General features: G+C 42.1%; 1 protein-coding gene across 12 annotated transcripts in view; it reads right to left on the bottom strand.

Moving 5' to 3' along the window:
- Positions 1-23234, bottom strand: part of LOC105234922 (T-cell receptor alpha chain C region) — a 560983-nt gene that overhangs the window by 232168 nt on the left and 305581 nt on the right. Inside the window, exon 3 of one of the 12 annotated variants that reach the window (XM_034648715.1) lies at positions 6456-6462. The exons of the other annotated variants lie outside the window; for them this stretch is intronic. Coding sequence (XP_034504606.1) covers positions 6456-6462 — 7 coding nt within the window. The remainder of the gene's footprint in view (positions 1-6455; positions 6463-23234) is intronic. 12 annotated transcript variants of the gene reach the window in all.

Raw genomic sequence — 23234 nt, 5'->3', positions numbered from 1 at the left:
GATGTAAAGTTCGATGATTCATTAGTTGCGTATAACACCCAGTGCACCATGCAATACGTGCCCTCCTTACTACCCATCACCAGTCTATCCCATTCCCCCACCCCCTCCCCTCTGAGGCCCTCAGTTTGTTTCTCAGAGTCCATAGTCTCTCATGCTTCATTCCAACTTCTGATTACCCCCCCTTCTTTATCCCTTTCTTCTCCTACCGATCTTCCTAGTTCTTATGTTCCATAGATGAGAGAAACCATATGATATTTGTCTTTCTGTGCTTCTGTGGTTCATTATTCTGACTATTTCTTAAGGATAAATTTCTGGATGTAGAATTGTTGTGTAAAATAATTTTATATTTATTAACAAATAACCTTTACAATGACTATACACATTGACATTTCTATAGCGTTTTCTAAGTTTTGTTTCATGACATCAGCATCTAATGCTTAAAAATATTATTTAATGATTGATAGAGAAAAAAATTATTTCCTTGTTGTTTTCATGTGCATTTTATCACTGAGGTTAGATTCTTGTCATTTTTGTATTTGTTATTTTTTTAATTTGGAAATTATTTGTGCATATCCATTGCCATTTTTTAAATTGTATAATTTTTCTCTAATTTCTTTGTAACACTTTATTTTTTAAGGATATTAAACAGGTTTGTTCAAAAAAGATCAATGTCCCAGGGCCCACTACTGATTCATTTTTTTTTAAGATTTTTATTTATTTTTTTGACAGAGATAGAGACAGTCAGCGAGAGAGGGAACACAAGCAGGGGGATTAGGAGAGGAAAAAGCTGGCTCATAGTGGAGGAGCCTGATGTGGGGCTCGATCCCATAATGCCGGGATCATGCCCTGACCCAAAGGCAGACGCTTAACCACTATGCCACCCAGGCGCCCCTCCACTACTGATTCTTAACCAGATAGGTAGGTGGCTGAATGTTTATTACAACAGTTCCTGAGCTCCTTGAACTAATCGTGTACCCCATTCCTCCCAATCCCACAACTCACCATTACTTTGATACATCTTTACATTTAAACCACAAAAGTTCTGTGGCCTTTATCCAAGTCATTTCTGAGAAATATTTCAGAAGACCTTGCGATCTTGGCTGCTGCAGTTGTCATTCCAGAAGAGTCAAGGATGACATGAGTACCAATGGGCCCACGTGAAGGTTAGGGTGACCTGCTCAAGACAAAGGAACAACTTCTTCTGACCAAATTATTCTTCTGAGTGGGGTTGTAATAAAGGATGAAACTGTTATGAAGTGAACTGTATCCAAAGAAATGATAATGAAGTGGGGGAGGTTCTCACAATGAAGAGGTTTACAAGCCTGGGACTGGGTGTAAGACAGGCCTTGGGAAAATCACACTTGAAGGAAAAGGAAAGTGTTGCTCACAGAGTTTCCCAAAGTTTAGGAGAATCTAAAAGTAATTTTGCCTTCGATGACCTCATTATTATTCAGGCTTCTAATTATCAGCTCTAGCCCTTTTTTGCCCTAAGTTCGGCCTCTGGCCCTTCACCGGGCCCCAGAGAGTGTCAGCATGTTCTCATAATTCTGGGAGTTGTGTTAGTGGACAGGACTGCCCCCTAGAGGCCAGACCGAGGAGCAGCCTCGTTAAAATGTCCTAGGCCAATGCTTCTCAAGGCTGGCTGCACATTAGAATAAATTGAGGAGTTTTTTAAAAAGTGCTCAGCCCTGATCCCTAGACTGCTGGGACTGTGGGGACGCATTCCAGTATCACCATATTAAAGTTTTCACTTGAGTGAAAACACAAGACAACAATGCAAGCGACCGCTCTGGAATAAATGTAAACATACACAGAAGCAGAATTACTAATGGTAGGAGAGTAAATAAGAGATGTTGGGAGATGGAAAAAGGAGATATTTGATCTGAAGGTTTACCTTATCTCCAGTCGGGAGACCTAATCCATTTTATAAAATTGAACACTGACACTTGGAATTTGAATGTGACAGATTTTTGGTGTGTATTTGTGACGTTCCCAGGAAGGTGCTCATTTTCATTTATAAGCTGACTGCTGATTAGCCAAATTGGCCTCCTAATTCTTAGAACTTACTTTTCATTCAGCTTTCCCTGAGTTCTGGGTGGCTGGAATAGGAGTCAACAACTCCGAGCTATCAACTAAACCTTCACCAAGGGCTTGGCCTCAGCACCAAGACTAACATTTTGAGAGTTACACTTCAACACCAGCACTAATTTAAATGGCATCTTTTCAAACCATAGACTCACACGCAAAAAATTAGGATTAAAAGGACTTTTGAGGCTCCCCAGCTTAACTTCCTTATTTTAATGATATGGAAAAAGCCATTAGAGCATTTTAGTTTTGGCAAACAAACAAATAAAGGTACCACACTTTAATATCTTCTTCTCTATCCTGATTTTCTGACCTTCTCATACTCTGAACAAATGGGATACAAAAATTCTGAAAATCCTCAGCCTGCACTATCTGGGAATTCTTTCTATCTCTAGTTATAGCCATAGAATTTTCTTCCCACTGTCTCTCCCTAAAAGAAGCATAGCACTGCTAGCGGTCCTATGGAGTTTCTAAGTTGTTTCTGGGAGTTTCTATTTCTGGATGTAGAAACACGGTGGATGCCAAATACTTGGGAATAGGTGGAGGGAGGAGGAGAGAAACAGTCCTTGAAATACCTCTCAGGTATGACCCCTCATGGGCTTTAAGTTATGAATGGACTCTCTGCATGGTCCTGGCTTCCTGGCATGCATCAGAGAGGGATGCCAGGCCATGTTTTTCTAGATAAAGCCCTATCTGCCCTATATTAGGGGTTAACAGAAATCTGGGCTTCAAGGATATGACCATGAAGCCTTAGAAGGAAGTGAAGAATCTGTTATTGGGAACTGGATGAGGGGGATCCTGTTAGGTGCTGGTAGAAAACTTTGAAATGGCCTCCCACAATGATGCAGAAGGCTGAATGTGGTTGTAGAGCTGGGGAGATGTTGAAGCCAAGTATGGAGGTGCCGCTGGGTTTCTTCTTGCTGCTTATAATGAGACGAAGAGAAGAGAGATCAACTGAGGAAAGAATTGTTAAACAAAAAGGAACCAGCACTGGATGAATTTGAAAATTCTCAATCTCTTCAAATGGAAAAAGAGGCTAAAATTAAGATAATGTGGCAAGAAGAAGACAGCAGAATATGACTATATATAAACTTTTGTTAAAACCTCAGAGAGATTGAAAGGCAAGAGTATTCAGTCACATAAGGAGCTCTTCCAAGAGGTTTGGATGTGCTTTTGGACCAAACCATGGGACTTCGAGGAAGCTTAAGGGGATGGTCTTGCAGCTGTCTGAGGAGGAGCCACAGAGGGAGGTTATCTGGAAAGGATCCTGGGGGTGGCTTTTTTTCTAAAGGAGTCAACTTCATTGGAATCCACAGGAGACCCACGAGGTTTTTGAAAAAATTATTTCAGCAGAAACTCTACCAACTTGGATTGAGAGAGACAGAATACAAAATAAAAGCGGGCTGTTGGACCCCTAAGACTGGCAGGAAACAGGTTGATAAAACTACTTAACTGCAAACGTGTGTTACCTTTCGTGAAAGAAGAGAGATGACTCTGAGGATGGAACTAAGAGCCAAGAGGGCACAATTGAGAATTATTTCCAGGCCGCAAATCTAATCAAGGAACTCTGAACGTTTGTCCAGCTGGACTTCAGTCAGTCCTTTTTGCCTTTCATTTCATCCATCCTCTTTTGGACCCAAATTTCTACAGCTATTATCTTATGCTTTCCTGGACATGTCTGTTCTAACATTGCTATCCAGGTGTTTGGGAGCAAATCACTTGTTTCACATCTTGACAGATGGAGAGGAATTGTGCCCTAGGAGCTGTACCTTACAGATCACACCGAGGACCTGCATGAGAACACGGACATAATTTAGATGATGAGATTTTGTCTATGAGCTGATGCATTATGGGATGAGACTCTTGAGATCTTTGTGGGTGTGTGTGAATGTATTTTGCAAGTAGGAGGGATACGAATCTTTGGGGGTCAGATGGTGGACTGTAGTAGAGAGATAAATCCCTGTCTCCCAGCGTCCATGCCCTTGGACAACCCCCACTCTTGAGTGTGGGAGGGACCTGTGACGAGCTTCTAACCAACACCGTATGCAAAGGTGATAGATCATCACCCTGTTTTATGTTATGTTAGAAAAGTTTCTGTCTCAGCCGACTAGGATGAGAGATTCTCCTTGCTGGTTTGATGATATAAGCAGCCATGTTGGAAAAGCCCAAAGGAACTGCAGGAGACTGCTAGGAACTCTGGACAGCCTCTAGGGAATAATTGGGGGGGACCTCCAGGTGACAGCTGGCAAAAAAGCTGGTTCCTCAGTCATTGCAGTTGCAAGGAAATGAATTGTGCCCCAAACCTGAATGAGCATGGCAGTGGATTCTTCCATAGTCAAGCCTTTAGATGAAAAATGCGTCCCTGCCAAAACCTTGACTGCAGTCTTGTGATACGCAGTGCAGAGGACCAGCGAGGCTGTGCCTGGACTCCTGACCCACGGGATTGTGAGATAATAAATGTGTGCTATTTTGGTTTGGATGTGGTGTCATACCGATTTCCAAAAAAGTTGCATAAGAAAAACAAGGTTGCTTAACTTCAGATCATGTCACACCACATTTGTTGTTGTCCTCAGATGGAATTCCATCACCCCTCCTGGAAAAATTAGAGAAAATGCCCTGGGATTTTCAGATTTGCACTCTCAAGGTCCATATGAGTTTTGCTAAAAAAGTGGCAATGGCAGATGCGGATGATATGTTTTATGTTGTGTTGCTAACTCCAGGAACACAATAATGAACTGCTGAGCTGAACGGAAATTTAGAAGCTGGTTGGACCTGAGAAGTTGAAGTCACTAACTAGATATCCACCCAGACGTATTCTGATCTCTGGCCATTTAGCACAGCTCTCTAGAGTACCATTATAAAGAGAACACTGGTGGCCATGAAAATCAACTAATTGTGCTCTATTCTTCTGACAATACAATTTTCCTGGAAGATACAGTGCAAACGCATACCATCGTATCTCAGGGAAAGCGACATTAGAGGTGTGGTGGATTGGCACCGATCTGAGCTAACATTCCCTGTGGAGTAGTGTCATTCACTGGACTGTGTGATCGATGTGTTCATGTGTCTCTGTTGGGTGGAAACTCCTTTCCCCTCATTCTGTGTTTGCCAGCAGTAGGATGTTCATTAGTGTAAAAATTCTGACTTTTCTCCACCCCCTCATTCACTGCTTCCCTGGGAGGGAAAAGCATTTCCTGATTACCCTATGTAAATTGCACTCTTCAATCTCCTCTCAGCCTCCTGTTTATTGCTTTCATAACACTCATCCCAATTTGCATATATATTTGTTTATGTATCTGTTTATCTTATCTTTCCTGTTAGACAATATGGGACCTGTTGTTGGGTATATTTTTCCTCTAGCATTATATCTTTGCAATCTAACACAGTGCCTGCGACCTGTCCACTGATAAATGCAATCTAAAGCAACACGATTGTTCTGAGGTTTTAAAGTGGGCAAGGATGAGGGACATAGTCTTCAGATAGGTATGCATCAGGGGTTCAGTACTAAAAAATGGGGAGTAGAGAGTCCTTGAGGCAAATGTAATGGTCTGAGTGTGAAAGTGGGAACACACACTGTGTTTTCAGGGAAAGCCTACTCTCAGGAGGGATCCTGGGACAGTTTGGAGGAGAGAGACCGTTCCGAAGACTGGTCTGGCTGCACTATCAGAACCTCAGGGTTCCTGGGTATGTGAGGGGCCTGGGGGACTGCAGGAAAGCCAGCAGAGGGGAACAGCTGTCTTAACTGCTTGTCCCAGCCCACTCTCCTTCCTGCATGATAGGGGAGAGGTAGGGATGAAGTCAGAACTATTCCATTTGAGACATCCAACCAAGCTAGAGGGCTTGGCTTGGTTTCTGAGTTCTGCAGGGAGACAAAGCTCAGACAGCTGGCCTTTTTTAAAAAAATGACTTGCTTTGTTTTGAGCAAATCCTATTTTCATCTGCTGCCCAGTTACCTCCAGGATTAGACTCAGGGAGGAGAATGCTGCCCAGAAGCAGGTCTGGGCACCATGACTGTCTCCATTCTCTGCGCCTTACTGTGGGAATGTTTTCCAAATATAATCAGCAGTTTCCTCCCAGGCCCCAGAGGACCAACCACTCACAATTCCTCTTTCCCAGTGTCTTCCTGTGCGTGTGTGTGTGTGTGTGTGTGTGTGTATTGGCATCTCCAGGCTCCTGCAGCCCGGGCTTTTTTTTTTTTTTTTTTTGCCATCATTCTGTTCTCGTGCCCTCTCAGGAAGCACAGTAATACAGGTCCCTGGCCAGGACTGTGAGCTGATGAGGTTGACAAATTTAGCCTCTTCTCCGAAGTTCACTGACTAGCATCCGTTTGTAGAATAATCATTCTAATTACGCAGAAGAATAAGATAAACCTTCCACCTACTGGGAAGCTGTTGGTAACATTCGAATCTTAATCAATAACACAGATAGTGTTCTTCTAGACTGGAATCATAGCCCCTTTCCTGCACAGACATTGTTGGAGTTAATGGCCCTTGGAGCCTATCTGGGACCTATGGGTCTGAGAAGAGAGCAGAGGACTCTCCTGATGGGCTTCCTAGGGACTCCAGGTAGGTGTCAGGTAGCATTGGTTCAATTTCCCATGTTTCCATCAGAAGAGCTCTCCAATAAATTCTGGTACCAGTAACTTGGAGGTAGGTCAGGCTTCCCAGGGTAAGGGCATAAGCCTCTGTAAGACTGCCCTCACTTCAGACACGAGTTGCTAGTTCCAGGTCCTTAGGCCGCCCTCATTTCTGACCAGCTGGCTACAATTTGGAGAGTCCCATAGTCCCTCAAGTTTGATAGTCCTAGAGAATGACTCACAAAATTCAGGAAAGTGCTAAACTTCTGATTAGTTTTTATTATAGCAAAAGGATAAGAATCACAATCAGCTAATGGAAGAGGTGCATAGGGTGACATCTGTGAGGGTTCTAAACATGAAACTTCGGTCATCCTTCCCCCGTGCAGACCTGGATTGTGTTATTTCCTCCTGACCACGATGTGTGACATGCACAGGGAAGCTCACATGAGCCTTTAGTGACCAGAGGTTCAGAGTTTTTATTAGGACTTGATCATACATATTGCTCATGGGGCTGACCTTTAGCTTTATAGCTCCTCCTGAAAGTTCTGGATAATACCTTTCATCTTTGGTTCCTCTGGAGGTCTAGAAACTCAAAAGGCTTGTTTCAAAGCCCTCATCATAAATCACATTGTTAGACAGATGGTGGCCAAAGCCCTCAGGCAAACAAGGATACTCCCTATGAGGCAGAACATTCCAGAACCTTGAGATCATCTCCCAGGGGCTAAGGATAAAGGCCAGACTTCTCTTTGGGAAAGTTAATTCTTCATTATAGAGGTTCCAAACCACTGGCAAATATAACCTCCCTGCGTTCCCGAGGCTGCAGACCTGAGATGTGACCCGGTCCCAAGCTGAGGCCATCCCTAACTGGGAAGAAGAACATCATCAGGTCCAGACTGGAGCAACTGGGTGGGCCTTCCACTGTGACAGTCTTCCCTCTGCTGGGGATACTGACCGCTCATATTCAGAGTCCCTGGAGCTATTTGGCAATGGGGTTTCTGGAAGGACAGGCTACCAGCTCATCTTGTCAAACGCTTGCCTATTGATCTGTTTTCTTGTTTCCGCTTTTACACTTTCAGAAACATCTCTAAAATGACAGTCGCACATTCTCCAGGCCAAGGCTTGACTGTGCTGCAGGGTGAATGAGAACTGAGGGTCACTGATTCCACCGGTATGGGGTTCCCAGCATGTGCAGATGCTTGTGCTGAGTGCTGGAGGTACTGTAAATAAGAGACACGTGATTGCTGAGCTCACACAGCTTAGATCTGGTCTGGTGGGTGGAGAGCCACCCAAGAGGATTCCTACCAGAAGTGATGTCTAAGTTAGGGTCTAACGATGGTTTTGAGTACATGGTGTGTGTACTTTGGTGGCAGGCGGGGAGTGGCAGGTGCTGGTTAGAGAGAGAAGGTACCAGACAGAGGAAGTAAATGCAAGAAGGGTCAGCGATCATCTGTGGGCTTCTGGACTTGCCTGTGTTTTGAGCTGCCCAAGCAGGGCTCTGCCAACACCCCAAATGCCTGTTCGTTTCCAACAGGGGTCTTGCTAGAGGAGGCCCTTGAGGTGTGAGCTGGCTCTTTTCTCACAGGATGACTTCAGGCTACTCTCTGTTGCTAGATACGGGCATGGCTCCACCATCCTTCATTTAACTTCCTGCACCCCAGCTCTGAGCCCGCAGCCACTCTGACTTAATTTTTTACCTACATAAACCCCTTTTAGAGGTCTCCCGCACTGGCTTTCAGAAGGATGACTAGAGACAATAGAAATATATCCATTGGTACTGTGAATGGTACCCCATTTTTATTTAGCAAGTGTCTTGATTGAAAAGTATTTTCTTTTTTTAAAGATTTTATTTGTTTATTTGACAGACAGACAGCCAGTGAGAGAGGGAACACAAGCAGGGGGAGTGGGAGAGGAAGAAGCAAGCTCCCAGCAGAGGAGCCCGATGTGGGGCTCGATCCCAGAGCGCTGGGATCATGCCCTGAGCCAAAGGCAGATACTCAATGACTGAGCCACCCAGGCACCCCTGAAAAGTATTTTCTTGTTGGCTGAATTATTTCCCTAATATTTCATAGGTGTTGTATTTCATCCACAAACATGAGAGCTCAGCACGGTCCAGAACCTTGTTCTACCACCCCATTTCTTCTCTTCTTTTAGAAACACATACATAACCATTAAGAGTGCTTAGAAAATGATTCTTGAATGCAGGGTTTTCTGCTACATTACAAATGGAAGTTAGAGGGAAAGCAGGCAGGGCATAGACCTTTCTCATTCCTCTCCTCCCACTCTTCACAGTCAACTAATAAATGCATTTCTTTTTTCCGTAAGAGAATAGAAGCAACCAGAGTGCACCTTCTTCACCTGCTCGCTCCAAGTCTGCTGACCCCTCTGCAGGTGAAGCTGTGGTCTCTGCCTTGCCTTCTGTTTAATGGATGAATCCTCCCTGCTCATTGTAAGGCTGACTCCTCCATTTACGCGCTGGCCCCTGTCACCTTTGCCAACTCAAGGACTTTATAATGTTAGGTTCTCCCTCTGCATTATCAATTTCTCCCTGATGGAACGTTCCAGTCGGTATATATAAATATTCAATCCTGCCACTGATGTTGTCTCATATCCCCCCAAAATGTCTTCTGCTTGGCAGATTTTAATTCGGTATCATGGGGAAGGCAAAAAAAAAAGTGTGTGTTCTTATATTTTCTCACCTATTTCTCTGTTATGTCCCTCTTCTCCCTCCCTCAGGATTCTTTAAAAATATTTATAGTATGTTGTTTTATTCTGACTTCAAAGGAATGAATATTCATTCTATATATTGGGAAAACACAGGAAAAATATGAAGAAAATAAAAATCACCTTCTAAATCAAACATGCAGAGATAAGCTTCGTTGACTTGTGTATTAGCTTTATACATGTGCATTTACAGAATTGTAACAATGTGGCATATTCAGTTGTATTTATTGTATTTTTTTACTTAACAGCCAGAGTATTTTCAGGTTATTAATGTGGCTTTAATGGCTGCATTTGGAGAGAAATTGCCATGATTTATTTAACCATTCCACAACTGGTAGATATTTATGTTTTTCCAATTTTTGACATAATAAAAAGTATACAATGAAATACTTCTGTATAATTATTGATGCACATTTAGATTAATTCCTAAGAATTAAGTTTGCAGGAGTAGAATTAATGAGACAAGCACATAAACGAACTCTCTCTTTCTCTCTCTCTGTCCCTCGCAGCAAAGCTCAGAATCCAAAGTACATGGTCTTTCCACCGCTGGACCTCTGTGTCTTCAATCAGAAGACTTCAGGTTTGGGGCACCTGGGTGGCTCAGTCATTAAGCGTCTGCCTTCGGCTCAGGGTGTGATCCCGGTGTTCAGAGATCGAGTCCCACATCGGACTCCTCTGCTGGGAACCTGCTTCTTCCTCTCCCACTCCCCCTGCTTGTGTTCCCTCTCTTGCTGACTATCTCTCTGTCACATAAATAAATAAAATCTTAAAAAAAAACACTTCAGGTTTTCCAAAGCGCTCTTTAGCCCTTCACTTCAACGTTGGTTACTATAATTTTTCTTAAAAATCTAAATCCCTAAATTACAAAAATGATTCACGCTGGCTGTTACCATCATATAATACAGAGATGGGTGGGAGAAAAAGTCAGCCTCTCCATCCTCCTCCTCTCCCGCCAAGCCCACCCTCCTGAGGCAAGCAGGGGTGCATGGCCACACGTGCCTTACTGTATAGGCTTTTAAGTGTATAGGTTTTCTTTTGTTTTGCTCTTGCAGAAAATTGATTTTTACTATAAGCACTATTGGTCGGCTTTTCTTCTCCAATAAATACATCATGAACATCCTCCCAGGCCAATGCATATCATTATAACATATTCTTTCTAATGGTGACTTTATAATCATGATATTCTAGATTTAGTTGCTATTTCTGGGTCAGCAATGTAAGTGGAACTCAACTGGGTATTTCTTTTAGTCTTAGCTGGACTCCCTCGTACATCTGAAGTCCACTGTGATCAGCTACAGGTCAATTTGCTGATCTTGGCTGGGCTCTCCCACGTGTCCAGGGCCTCAGTGGCAACTGGGCTGACACGGCTGTGGTCCACATGGTCTCATCCTCTAGGAGGTTAGCCTGGCCTTACTCACATAGCAAAAGCAGAGGTCTCAAGAGAGCAGGCAGCATAGTCTCATGCAGACAAGGTCTCATGAGGTGTAGGCTCAGAACTTGTACACGGTCACTTCTGCCACATTCTGTTGGCCAAGCAAATCCTAAGTCCAGCCCAGATTTAAGAGATGGAGAGAGAGAATCCACCTCTTCAAGGAAGAGCAGCCAAGTTGCAAAGAGCATGGATTCAGGGAGGCACATGCCATTGTGCCCTTTTCAGCCACCCACCACACAGGCACGTTCCATTGTTTAGCCCGCCATTCTACTACCGATGAGTATTCAGGTCACTGATATTAACCTTCTTAAGGATTTTGGTAAATATTAGCATCTAAGAAATTGGTACTGGTTTATATGTTAATCAGCAGTGTATGACAGTGTGTCTTACCACCCTCTCATTATTCTAGGAAGGATTCGTTCCCCCCAACCCCCAACAATTTGTAGTAAAAATATGCCACATCTCATTATTTGATTTTGTATTTTGTTAATTGTCTGTGGGGTTGAATTTATTTTCAAAATCTTATTAATCACTTTTATTGTTCCTTTAGTGAATTGACTTTTTCATGGCTTTCATCCACGTTTCTATTGAGGCGTGAAATTTTCATATTTGTTCATAAATGTTTTTTATTTTTTAGGACATAAACCAATCTGTTTTAAAAGGACAAGGACTCAGATTATTCAGCAGGCCAATTTTATTTGTTACCAGTTTTAGGGTAACCAGAAACTGAGTCCTTCTTGGCGCCCTGGCTCTTTGAGCAGAATTATGCTCAGTTTATGCTGAGAACGAATTCCCGCAGAACTCTGCCATACCCGTTCTTCTCAAGAAGTCTTTCCTTTAGTTTTCACGAATAACATTCCATTTTCTTCTTCATCTTCTTTTTTAAGAAGTAGGAGCCTATACATTTTTTTTAAAACAATAAGGAAGTTTAAAAATGCCAAGGAGCAGAGCCAAGATCCTTCCTCTCTTCATGACATTTGAGGGAAGGAGATTCAATTCAACTAATTTATCAAGAATTGTCTATAAGCAAGACACAGTGCTCGACGCTGCTGGTGTCGAAATAAGAATCAGACAAAGTTACTGCTGTGGGGAATTTGGGGCCTAGAATATATCTCATGTTACTGAGGAGCTGTGAAGACTCAGAATCCACAAGTGTACCAGGCATTACCTGCGGACTGAATAAACTGCGACAACAGCACTGTCATTCATTAGCAGCGTTCAGGAGTACCTACCCTTTAGAAGGACAAATATGTATAAAACAAACTTCTCAGGGCACCTGGTGGCTCAGTNGCTCAGTTTGTTAAGAATCCGACTTGTGATTTCAGCTCAGGTCATGATCTCATTGGTTGTGGGATCAAGCCCCACTGAGCGTGGAGCCTGCTTGAGATTCTCTCCCTCTGCCCCTACCCTCTCTTTCTCTCTTTCTCTCTCTCAAACAAATAAATAAGTCTTTAAAAAAAATAAATGGGGCACCTGGGTGTCTCAGTCAGTTAAGTGCCTGCTTTTGGCTCAGGTCATGATCCCGGAGTCCTGGGATCGAGCCCCATATCAGGGTCCCTGCTCAGTGGGGAGTGTGCTTCTCCCTTTTCCCCTCACCCTGCTCATGCTCGCTCTCTCTCAAATAAATAAATAATCTTTTTAANAATAATCTTTTTAAAAAGAAATAAATTAAATAAAAATAAAATGAAAATAAAATGAACTTATCACAGTGCCTGGCACAGTGAAAGCACTCAGTAAAGGGTAGCTACATTTTATAGTTACTGGCATATAACTATACATTAACTGCTTCTCTTATCTACCTATATGCAAATAATAATTAGCATTCATTGAACACTTATCATGCGCCAGGTTCTAGGAACCCTATGAGGTACGTATTATTTACTATTCCAATTCTTCCAAAAGATCGAAGCAAGAAGTGGAAAAAATTTGTTCAAGGTCAGAACTAAAATATGAAAGATCTGAATGCAGAAAGTCTGTACCTACAGCCTGTGCTTTTTACCTCTCTCCTATACTATAAATTTGTTCCACTAAACAAAAGCTTATTGTTAACCCAGAGTTTCTCGGTCTCAAAAGTCTTGGTGTTGATAATTTCCTGATATTTCTGTCAAATTTCTTTTTTTCTTTCTTTCTTTCTTTCTTTCTTTCTTTCTTTCTTTCTTTCTTTCTTTCTTTCGTTCCTTCGTCAATATTTGGTTTTAACTTGACTTTTAAATGGGGTCAAATCAAGGATGTTTTGGGCTCATAAAAATTCATTTCCACAAAGAGCTGCTGGAAGAAAATATACATCTGTTCACTGAGACATTATTTCAAAACTTCCAGAATATGTGCAGGCTGGGTCTTTTCAAGACTTCACTAAAACATAACTCAGTGTGATCAGATCAACAAGGAGCTTACATTTTAGTAGGTGACAACAGGGAATAAAAAAAGATGCCATTTTCCTATTAAGCCGTTCTGTACTTGGGCTTGGTGACACCTGCTGATTGATGATCTCCTGCTGGCCTGGCCTACTCAGCAAAAGGACCAACACAGATGTGTACAAACAACGTGGGGAATGGGGGTGCCCAATCTCTTTTTGAAATAATGCAGTTTTGGGGTTAGATTTATGATGTTTTTAATTGGCCACGGTGGCTCCTAGGAGATTTCTAAGAAGATGGAGAATGAGTGTTTGCCAGGCCTTGAAAGTCAATTGTTCAGAAATTTCAAAACATATGCCGGTCAAATGGTTTGCTGTCAAAACAGAGAAGATGGATAGAGAGGAGGACATTTCTTTAGAAAGCAGCATGTGGTGCTAGCCTTTGAGTGCCCTTAAGGGAGACCAATTTGCAAGGCTGGTATTTACTCTTTCATTTGGCTTAGTTGTGTCATTTACATAGTGATGTTTTCAGTTTAACTTGGGAATGTTATTTTAAATCCTATACATGCTGCATATAAAAGTGTCCAAATGAATTATCTTATGTGTTTACTGTTTTTCAATGTTTGTTTATGTGCCTCTTTGAAAAGACTGCTTGCCAATCACCCCCTTCATTCTTTTCACTGTCAGCAAGGTCCCCTAAGAGGGAATATGTTTCCCCCCCACCGCGCCTCTAGTAACAAATCCTCATATTTCAGGGTGATTCCAAATTCCATACTAATCCAAACTATTTCCTTTAGTAAGTATTCAGGATACTGTTTTTTTTAGCTATAGTGTTTTGATTTCCGTGTCTTAGAAAGAGCACATAACTTTTGGTAGGCCCGGGAGCGGGCGGGGGCGGGGGGGATGTAATACACTTGAAAGCCATTTGTTATTTCTATAGGAGCAGAGAAGATACTGAATATGGGTGATCTGATGAATAGAGATGTCATGGCTAAACATTTTGCCATTGACCCAGATATACAAAACAGGACAGCTTATTTTCTATAACAACTGAATTTCTAATTCCAGCAACCATTTGCCTGGTATCCGAAAACCTACATTAAGCAAATAGAAGGTTTTCACAATTAAATCCTAATTTTCAAAATCTGGTCAGGATTTTCTCCACCGGTTTGAGTCGCCCCCAGCTCCCACCTTCTTGGAATGACATAAGTTCTGGAGGGTATAAATGATCCTGGCATTGCTTGGGGGCACCCAGCCCCCACTGGCACGTGGGTGCAGTGCATTGGGTCATCCGTCCAGGTGTCTGAGTCCCTGTAGGTCTCTGTTTGTTGATCCACATGTTCCGTGTCCTTTTTATCATAAAATTGAGGCCACTCCAGATTCCCTGTGGCTCTCTGAGTTATTTTCCATGCTTTTCGTGTATGTGTGAAAATTCATCTGCTGTAACATCAGCCTAGCAGAAGCAGGCTGTCTTGGGTTCTCTGAGCCCTTTGGCACTACTGCACAGCCATCTCTGGAAACTTACAAGGATATTGTCACCAAGGCGTTCTGATAGGAATTGGTTGTAAGTCTTCTACTCTCAGATTCCTACGAACTTCCTTGGGGCTCCATGATTGCCCCTTCTACCCCATTGGCGGGAGATGGGTTAAGAGGTAGGGCACAGGGATTGTCACCAATGTCTTACTTCTTGCTTTTGTCTCCATCACCCTTAGCAATTTCCACAGATTAGAAAGTTTGCATTAAATCTAGAGCTGCATTTAATTGGTCTTTGTATCAACCTAGATTCTCAGAAATCGTTCTAAGGCATAGATTTTTTTTTAACTCAAAATACATAACCCTAACTCAAACCCCTTTCTTTCATTATACCGTTTCTAGAGAAAGTTTCCAAATTTTATTTTGAAGTTTGAAAGCAAAGAATTTACTTATTGTTTTTTTTCTTTTGTGCTCATTGCATTCTCCCTCCTCCAGTACAAGAAGTCAGGACGTCCTGCCTACACGAAAGGGATCAAAGGGCAAAAGGGGATTATCAGAAATAAAATACACATCTGCTCATATAAAAATCTTACTTTGTCACAAAGACAATCAGAATTAATTAAGATAACCAGTTTATTAACACCTTTCTATAAGATCAGAGAAAATATAAGTGATTACCCTACTGAGAAACCATATGGGGGCACTGGTAAGAACATGAATTAAGGAGTCAGATGGTTTGGATTCAAATCCTGGGAGGATGTAACCCAGGGCAAGTTATTTAGCCTCCTTGTGCCTCCCTTTCTACAAACTGGGCCGATAACTTGGGTCGTTCTGAGAATTAAATTAGTTAATATATGTAGAACATTGAGAACAGAAACTTTCAATTGTAAGCACTTAACAAATACTAATTATTATTAGGCATTGCCAACATGTGTTGAGAACATTTAAAAGTAATTACCTCATACATACATGTGTTCCAAACAACATGCACAGACATTTACTTCCCTTTCCAGTTGCTTTGCCCATATTGTCAACTTAACTTTTTTTCCCCTCTCTGTTGTTATAACTGATTGGTTACTTAAGAATCAGAGAGATACACCCTATTTTACCCACATGGAATTGCTCCATGCAAAACATAGCCACTCAGAGTTGGTCACACAGTGAGGTTGAGGGCATAGACCTCCAGACTGACAAGTCTACCCAGAACTTGTGACCCCAATTGCAAGGAGTTAGCAATCAACTATAAAGCTAAACGAAAGCATCTACACAAGTCCGTCCTTACTTCTGACAACTACAAATTTAGGAGTTTCCAAAAACTGACTTAGGTTTCAGAATTCACTAGAAAAATTCACAGGATTCTTTGAAATGTATTATACTCATGGTTACTTTTATTACCCCAAAAGAATATGTTGAAACATCCAAGGTAAAAGATGCATAGGAAAGCCTGAAAGAGTTCCAAATTCGAAGTTTCTGCTGTCTTCAGAGGCAGGTTACCCTCTCAACATCAATATGTGATAAATATTCACAGAGTATTGCCAACCCAGGAGGCTTGCCTGAGCTTTGGTGTCCCAAATTTTTATTGGAACGTCATTATGTAGGGATGATTGATTGATTGCCTACATGGTTGAACTCAGTCTCAGGGTTAATGGATATTGTGTAACCCAAAGCCTCCACCATAAATGATACGGTCGGTCTTTTTGGTGCACAGTCAACCCCTTACCCTGAGACTGTTGGGTGCCACCAGTCCCATGCTGAGTTGTCCCGTTAGCAGAAACTAACAGGTGTGATCCAAGAGCCCCACCATCTATGACAAAGATACTCCTATGATTCAGTAAAATCCAAGAATTTATAAGTTATGTCCCAAGAGCTGGGACCAACTCCCATCTTCAGGCAGAGCATACTTACTGCACTTCCTTACTTACCACACTTAGTGTAGCAGTAAGCAAATCTCATTGCCAGTGATCCAAGTTTCCCCACCGTCTCTCGGGGCCTGACCCATTTGGGTCTCTCATCTGAGCCTGGTTCAAGTTTGGAGATGGGCAGTCAAATGTTACTGTGTCCACTCTCCATACAAACATATTGACATTTACTTGTGTGTGAATTCTCCTTAAAGTCTTTGTTTTTTATCTTCACTCATATTGAACTACAATCTCACTCCCAGAAGCACTGTTTTGTGTCAGAAGCACTGTTTTGTGTGCTTCCAAGCCTCTTTGGGCATTTGAGTATTTGAGTTAATGGATGTGTCACTGCAAGCATCTATAGTACGCAACAGTCCAGGGCAGAGTAAGATAAATGCCTGATGGCTCAGATTCATTCATTCATCAGCCATCCCATTCCTTCGTGGCAGGCACTATTCTGAACATGGGCCATTCAGTGGAACTGAGAGGTTAGTGGGAAAGACAGATATTTATTACACAGATAATCACACAGAAATACATAGAAATTGTGATAAGGCCTATAAAGTCAAATCTGTGTTACTATTTCATAGAAATTACAGGGTTCTTTGAAACAATAAAACAGAGGGAACAAATTTAGATTGGGGGCAGGAAAGTGCTCATTGAGGAAGTGACATTTAATTCAAGATTTAAAGAATGGGTACAGATTAGCTAAGTGACAGGAAACTGATTTGATAGGAGCTAGTAAGAAAGACATGAAGTAAGCTTTAAATTTAGTCTTGGACCTGCCTCCCCACTCCCACCAAATGAGGAAAATGTTCCTTAATTAAAATAGAAATTCAAAGATCCCTTGTATCTGAGATCCTGACTGACTCTGGGGGGTCAGGAAGATATCGAGTGACAATATTTAGTGAGGTGGTGAGAATCACTGCAAGAACAGAAGGCTGTGGAAAGTTTTCTGTTTGTCTCATTCCCACATCGGTAGCATTAAAGGCTCTTTGTAATGTTCAGGAGGTTGATTCCTGTGGAGTCTACTGAAATCTACTGTGCATTCATTCCATGACATATCCTGAGCCAACCATCAAAGTCGACTTTGTTCCCATGCATAGCCACAGTTCTGCCCGGGAAAGGAACCGGAAATTCTTGTAAAGTATTATGAACTGTTCCTTGTTGGGAGGAGTCGAGTGTGCCCCGGTGAAGCAGTGAAAAAGCTCTCATACTCAACATGAAGTATGCTGGAATGAAAGCCATGGTGGGCCTTGGACTAAACACTGTGAGATGTCTGCGTGAAAAATGACAAGAAAGAAAGAGTAATTGGCTTTACTTTGGCTAAGCAGCTGAGGATTTGGGGAGGGATATTAGATGACTCACAGAATCATCATGCAAGTTGGAGAAACTCTGGGCCTGGCATCTAGGAGCGATGACCAGAGCCACTCATCCAAATGGCCTGGTAAAGAGGCCAACCTCCCCCTCCCCTCACCCACTCCAGCAAGAAAAGGGATGTCCCTGCCTAGACTATTCTTCATGTGGCTCTTCTCCCAGTTAAAGGCTCAGGCCCACACCCCAGCTGCAAGGGATCCTGAGAAATCTAGTTATTAAAAACATTTCTACCTTGGGAAGGCAGAATTCACAGCATGTGGAACTGTCAATGTGGGGATCATGTTTGAACCTTTTTTGGAAGCCATTACTGCTAGTTGTTCTTCAAAGTAAAAAAGACTGCCCAAAGAGATATAACAACAAAGATGATTATAGGAATAAAAGAAAGATTCTAAAAAATTAGAAATTCTCAGTCTAACAAGATAAAGAATGAGAGAAAATATAGAAAGTATTTAATAATTTAATAATATCACAATAGATAGTATAATGAACTTGATCATGAAAAACTGAGTAAAGTTGATGTTTGAGTTGATTTAAGTATAAGGGTTTACATCATACAAAACCACATTCTTACAAACATCAGCATGGTTTGAATTCATCCTAACTTGATACTATATATAAATGAATTCAGGGGTTAGAAATAAGAACTAGTTTTTAAAGACAATTGTACTACTGGTATCAGAAAAAAACAGGCTTACCAGTAACTGTTCTTGCCAATGCCATCCCTGGGTATCATTTATTTTTATTTATTTATTTTTTAAGATTTTATTTATTTATTTGAGGGAGACAGCATGAGCAGAGAGAGGGAGAAGCAGACTCCCCACCGTGCAGGGAGCCCAATTGCGGGGCTCCATCCCAGGACCCTGGGAGCATGACCTGAGCCAAAGGAAGATGCTTAAACGACTGAACCACCCAGGCACCCGGGGTATCATTTATTTTTTTCACTCTTTATCTCAAGCAGACAGGGCTGTTTTCTAAATATTTATATGAAATGATTCTTTTATTGTTTGAAATGACCAACAATCATTAGTGACTAGAGCCAGAGAAAATGAAACGTATGAAATTCTTAATCAAAGAATTGAGAGATACATAATCAAACAGTTACCTTCCTTCTAAATTCTAGATGCACTTGAAGAGGCAAGGTCCCTCTAATCCTTTCAGATGGCTTTTTCTCTGGCCGTGGGTAGTTCCTTCCTGTCTCACGAGCACCCTGCTGAATACGTGAGGGGATTTCCTGCATCTCTTCAGGTACTTCTCAGCACACCTCTCTTTTCTCTGGTGTTCTGTCCTATGAACTGTAGCTCTTCCCATCTCAGCTCTGTCTCCTCAACTCAGGGAACCACCCGCGTCCTGCCTCACTTTCTCCTCCTTGTGCCATGGTCTGGAGACTCTCTCAAGGCAATACTCTGGGGCAACAGTAGGGCTTACCTCAGTTGTTCTCATCTCTCGGGATCACTCTCATTCGTCACTGGTTGATGGTGTCTTAAAAACTGCTGTCTCATCGAATTTGTCTGGGGCTTTTTGTGATTGTTTCAGATGGAAGGGTAAATCTGGTCTCTGTCATTCTGTCTTGGCTAGAAGCAGAAATCCAGGCAACATGATTTTTAGAGGTTGTATCCATTATACAGATGTGCCAAAAATTAAATCAGTTTTTCTGTTGTTGGACATCTAGGTTTCTCCTTCTCTTTTCTTTTAAAAGAAGTTCTCATAATCATTTTAGAAACATAAATCTTTGTACATGATCCAACTTATTACTGCTTATATTTTCAATAAAAATAGAGTGTTTATTATTATCCTAGTTTTCCAGGTGATGAAAGAACTGGAAGTGGTAATGTGGTTTCTCTAAAGTGATGCTCCCAGGTCACTGGGACCAGGATTCCAGGGTTTTGCCTACTAAACCCTGCAAAAGGTTTTTTCAACAGAAGCCTAGAAATAATTATTCTATTCACTTACTCCTAAAACCACTAATTGGACTCCTTCTAGGTATCAGATATTGGGCTAGTTATGGGAGAAACAACAGTGAGCAAGAAACACATGGCTCGGTCCTTATTTATATTCTCCCTGGGGCCAAAAGACAATCAGCAAGTCAGCAAGCAAAGAGGCAACACAGGGAGGCATAGAAAGAAAATCAGAAGGAACAAGTCAGTCACTTAAATGCAATGTAATGTAATTCCACACGGTTGTTTTTTTCAGTTTCTACTTTTGTCAAAGTAAAGTGCTAATCATTCTGTAGATATGAAAATGAACAACACATACTCCTGCCATGAAGAAACTTTCATTATCAAAACAGATGACAAACCTGGGTGGATCAATGAGAACCTTCCTCACTCCCGGCCCTGTGCTAAGCACTAGGGACACAGTAATGACCAAGACATGTGGTTCCTGCCCTCATGGAGCGTGTACTCTTTCAATTCCAGGAACAGCCTGATTCATGGAAATGAGGGTTCAGGTAAGACGTATTTGGCCAGACTGATTTCCTCTGAAGAGGGGTCTAATGTTCCCTGGAGCTGGTGGGTGGTAAGTGCTCCCAAAAACCTACTGATTTAGTGACAGAAGACCAGATACAGGAGAGAGAGAGCTGACCAAGCCAGCTTCTTGACAGACCAGTTTCCACCAGTTCATTCATTTGACTACAAGAAGATATTGATTTCTATCAGAAATTATTGGATACAACTGTTAGCTTTGACATCTTTACACTCGAGACTCTTTCTCTGCTCATATCTTCCACACAGTAATCACTGAGGATATTGAGAAAGTTGAGGATACTGAGAAAGTTGAGGATACCGAGAAAGTTGAGATCCAGACGTCTGTCTCTGTGGATGATCTTGTCAACTCTAGGAGGCAACTTTCATCCATGTTTGTGTTTTCTCTTTATTGTTACTTGTGGATTTATTAGATGGAAAAAATCTTTTGGTTCTAGGGAAGGACTAATGGCCCATCAAACAGATATGATATTTCTTACAAGAATAGTTTTTTTGGCTTTTCCTCTCTGTTAGGGCCAGCATCTTCCCTCTGTCTCACTGTATAATTTCACTCACTTCAACACTCTACTTTCTTTCAGCAAAGTGACTTACGTGTGTCCAGTCCTTAAAGCTGGGAACATGTATCATGACATGGAGGCTGCTGCTGGTTGTCACTGGGACAGCTACACAGGCCAGCATCTATGGATTTTAAAGGGGAAGAGGCACTCCTGAAAGCACATGGGAAGGAGCTGTGTGCCTTCCTGCTCTGTGTCCTGTCTCTCCAGTGGAAGAAAAAGCAGCGTCTTAGTCTTTGTTTCCTTAAGAGCAGAGATGGAAACCAAGGTTTATGTGCAGGGCATCTATTTGGGAAATGATCCCCAGGAGCAGAAGTGCAGGATAAAGGAAGTGGAATTGGAGAGTAAGGAAAGACCACACCTTCAGTGGAGCTGGATACCATTGTTACACCAGTGCTTGATCCTGCCGGGACCTTCTGAAGAGCCTTATGGAATGTGTGGCAGACTTTTCTACCTGTGGGGGTGGGGATTGGGGTGAAGGTGAAGCCATGTATTTTTTGGTTTTTCCCCATTGTTCAAAAGTAGTCCTGTGAGCATTCATTCCCCTGCACTTCTCGGTTTTGTGATAAGAGTGTCCAGCAGGTTCCTAAGGTATCCTACACCTTGATGTCAGAGAAGTCCCCGGTCAGGAAACAAGAGCTACACCGCTTGGGCCAGCTGAGGTGAGACACTGACATGCTGTGCATGCATCCCGCCAGAAGAAGCTTGCAGAAACCTGGTCGTCACCAGAGCAACAACAGAAAAGGTGGGGTTGATGGGCTATGAAGTTATGTTCAAGAGGATCTGATTTAAGCCACTTTTCCTTTTTCCAAAGTATTTGCTCCTATTTGGTCCCAAACCATGGGTCCTAGCTGTTGCTTATTTTCCTGCAGTCTATGTCGAGGAACCATTTTTGGTTCTTCAACTTCAGCTTCAATTATCCACTCCCCAAGACATCACTGACAAAATCTCACCATTTCTGCTTTCTACCATTTCAACGGTCAATAAAACCGAAGGTGTTCTAAAAGTTTGTTCACACCTCATGGAATTTCAACATTGGTTCCTCACCAGGAAGTGGGGACTTGAAATTAGAATTGACTTGATATGGCTATATAATAAGGCTTTGGAAATGGAGCCGGGCCTGAGGCTAGTAGAGATTGTTGGGCTTTTGGAGAACTCTGTTGGGTCTCAAGGAGAAATAGAAGAGGAGGAAAGAGGGAAAAAGAAGAGAAAGAAGAGAGAGAGCGTTATTAAGGTCTGGTGGTGCATGGTAAAAGGCCTTTGATGGATTCCTCCGGGCTGCCTTCGATACTTTTGCTCCTACTGGGGTCCTATTTTGAAAGTTGCCTACTTGTTTAAAGTTGATCCTCTTTGGGGCCTTTTCCCCCAGTTGGCATCCCTGGAGCATGGTCTCAGGGCCATCTTTGTGACTTACTGCCTTTGTCTGAACAACTTGCTATAAAACTCCCTCTTTCCCAGCAGAAATATGTGTAAGATTCATGACCTTAAGACTTCACTGAAGAGATTTAAACATTTTACTGGTAGTTGAAATAGTGGAAGATTTAAACAAATGAAATGAAAATATGTCTGATGGATGACGATTGACTATCTGTCCTTAACATGGAACTGGGGTTTAGAAGATGAGTCTTGTGTCTTTCTTTAACAGGAGAAGGGAGCAATATTTCACAACTCGAGAAGACTTGCCAAGTTTGAAGAGAAAGTGGAGAGACAATTAATGTCAATTAATGTGCCAGGACAGAGCAAGAGTGATAGCTGAAACTATTCCTAGAAGCAAAAAAAATCATATTGCACCTGGAAACCAAATGGCCTCTGTAAGTGGTATGTGAGGCAGGATAAGAAACCTTTAAAGCTGAAGATCCAGCCTTGTTCCCATTGACTAGCCTGTGCCCACGGAGGGAGTTGTGTTGCTGTCAATGGACTTTAACCTCTAATCCATCCGGTGTCCAATCCTTTGAAATACAAAGGTTTCGTTCTCTCATGATTGAGTTCAGGGCAACCAGGGAAGAATCAGGGACACCTGGAATCATGTAATTCATAGGACTGCTGGATGGGAGGGCCTTTTTTCTGATCCTTCTGACCATGGCCGATTGTCCCTTTTCTCCCTCACCCATCCATATGCTCCTTATGGGATAGGTCAGCTTCGTGAATAAGATCTCCACAAAGAAATGTCATAAAACTAAGAAAATATATATTGTCCTTCCCAGTAGCAGAAAATGTCCATGATCTCCAGGACTCTAGTATGGAATAGTGTCCCATGACTTTTTTCCCCGATACCATAGCCTCTT

The sequence above is a fragment of the Ailuropoda melanoleuca genome, chromosome 20 (assembly GCF_002007445.2).
Source record: "Ailuropoda melanoleuca isolate Jingjing chromosome 20, ASM200744v2, whole genome shotgun sequence".
NCBI lineage: Eukaryota > Metazoa > Chordata > Mammalia > Carnivora > Ursidae > Ailuropoda > Ailuropoda melanoleuca.
The sequence above is the reverse complement of the archived record's forward strand: the minus strand, read 5'-3'. Positions and strand labels throughout refer to the sequence as shown.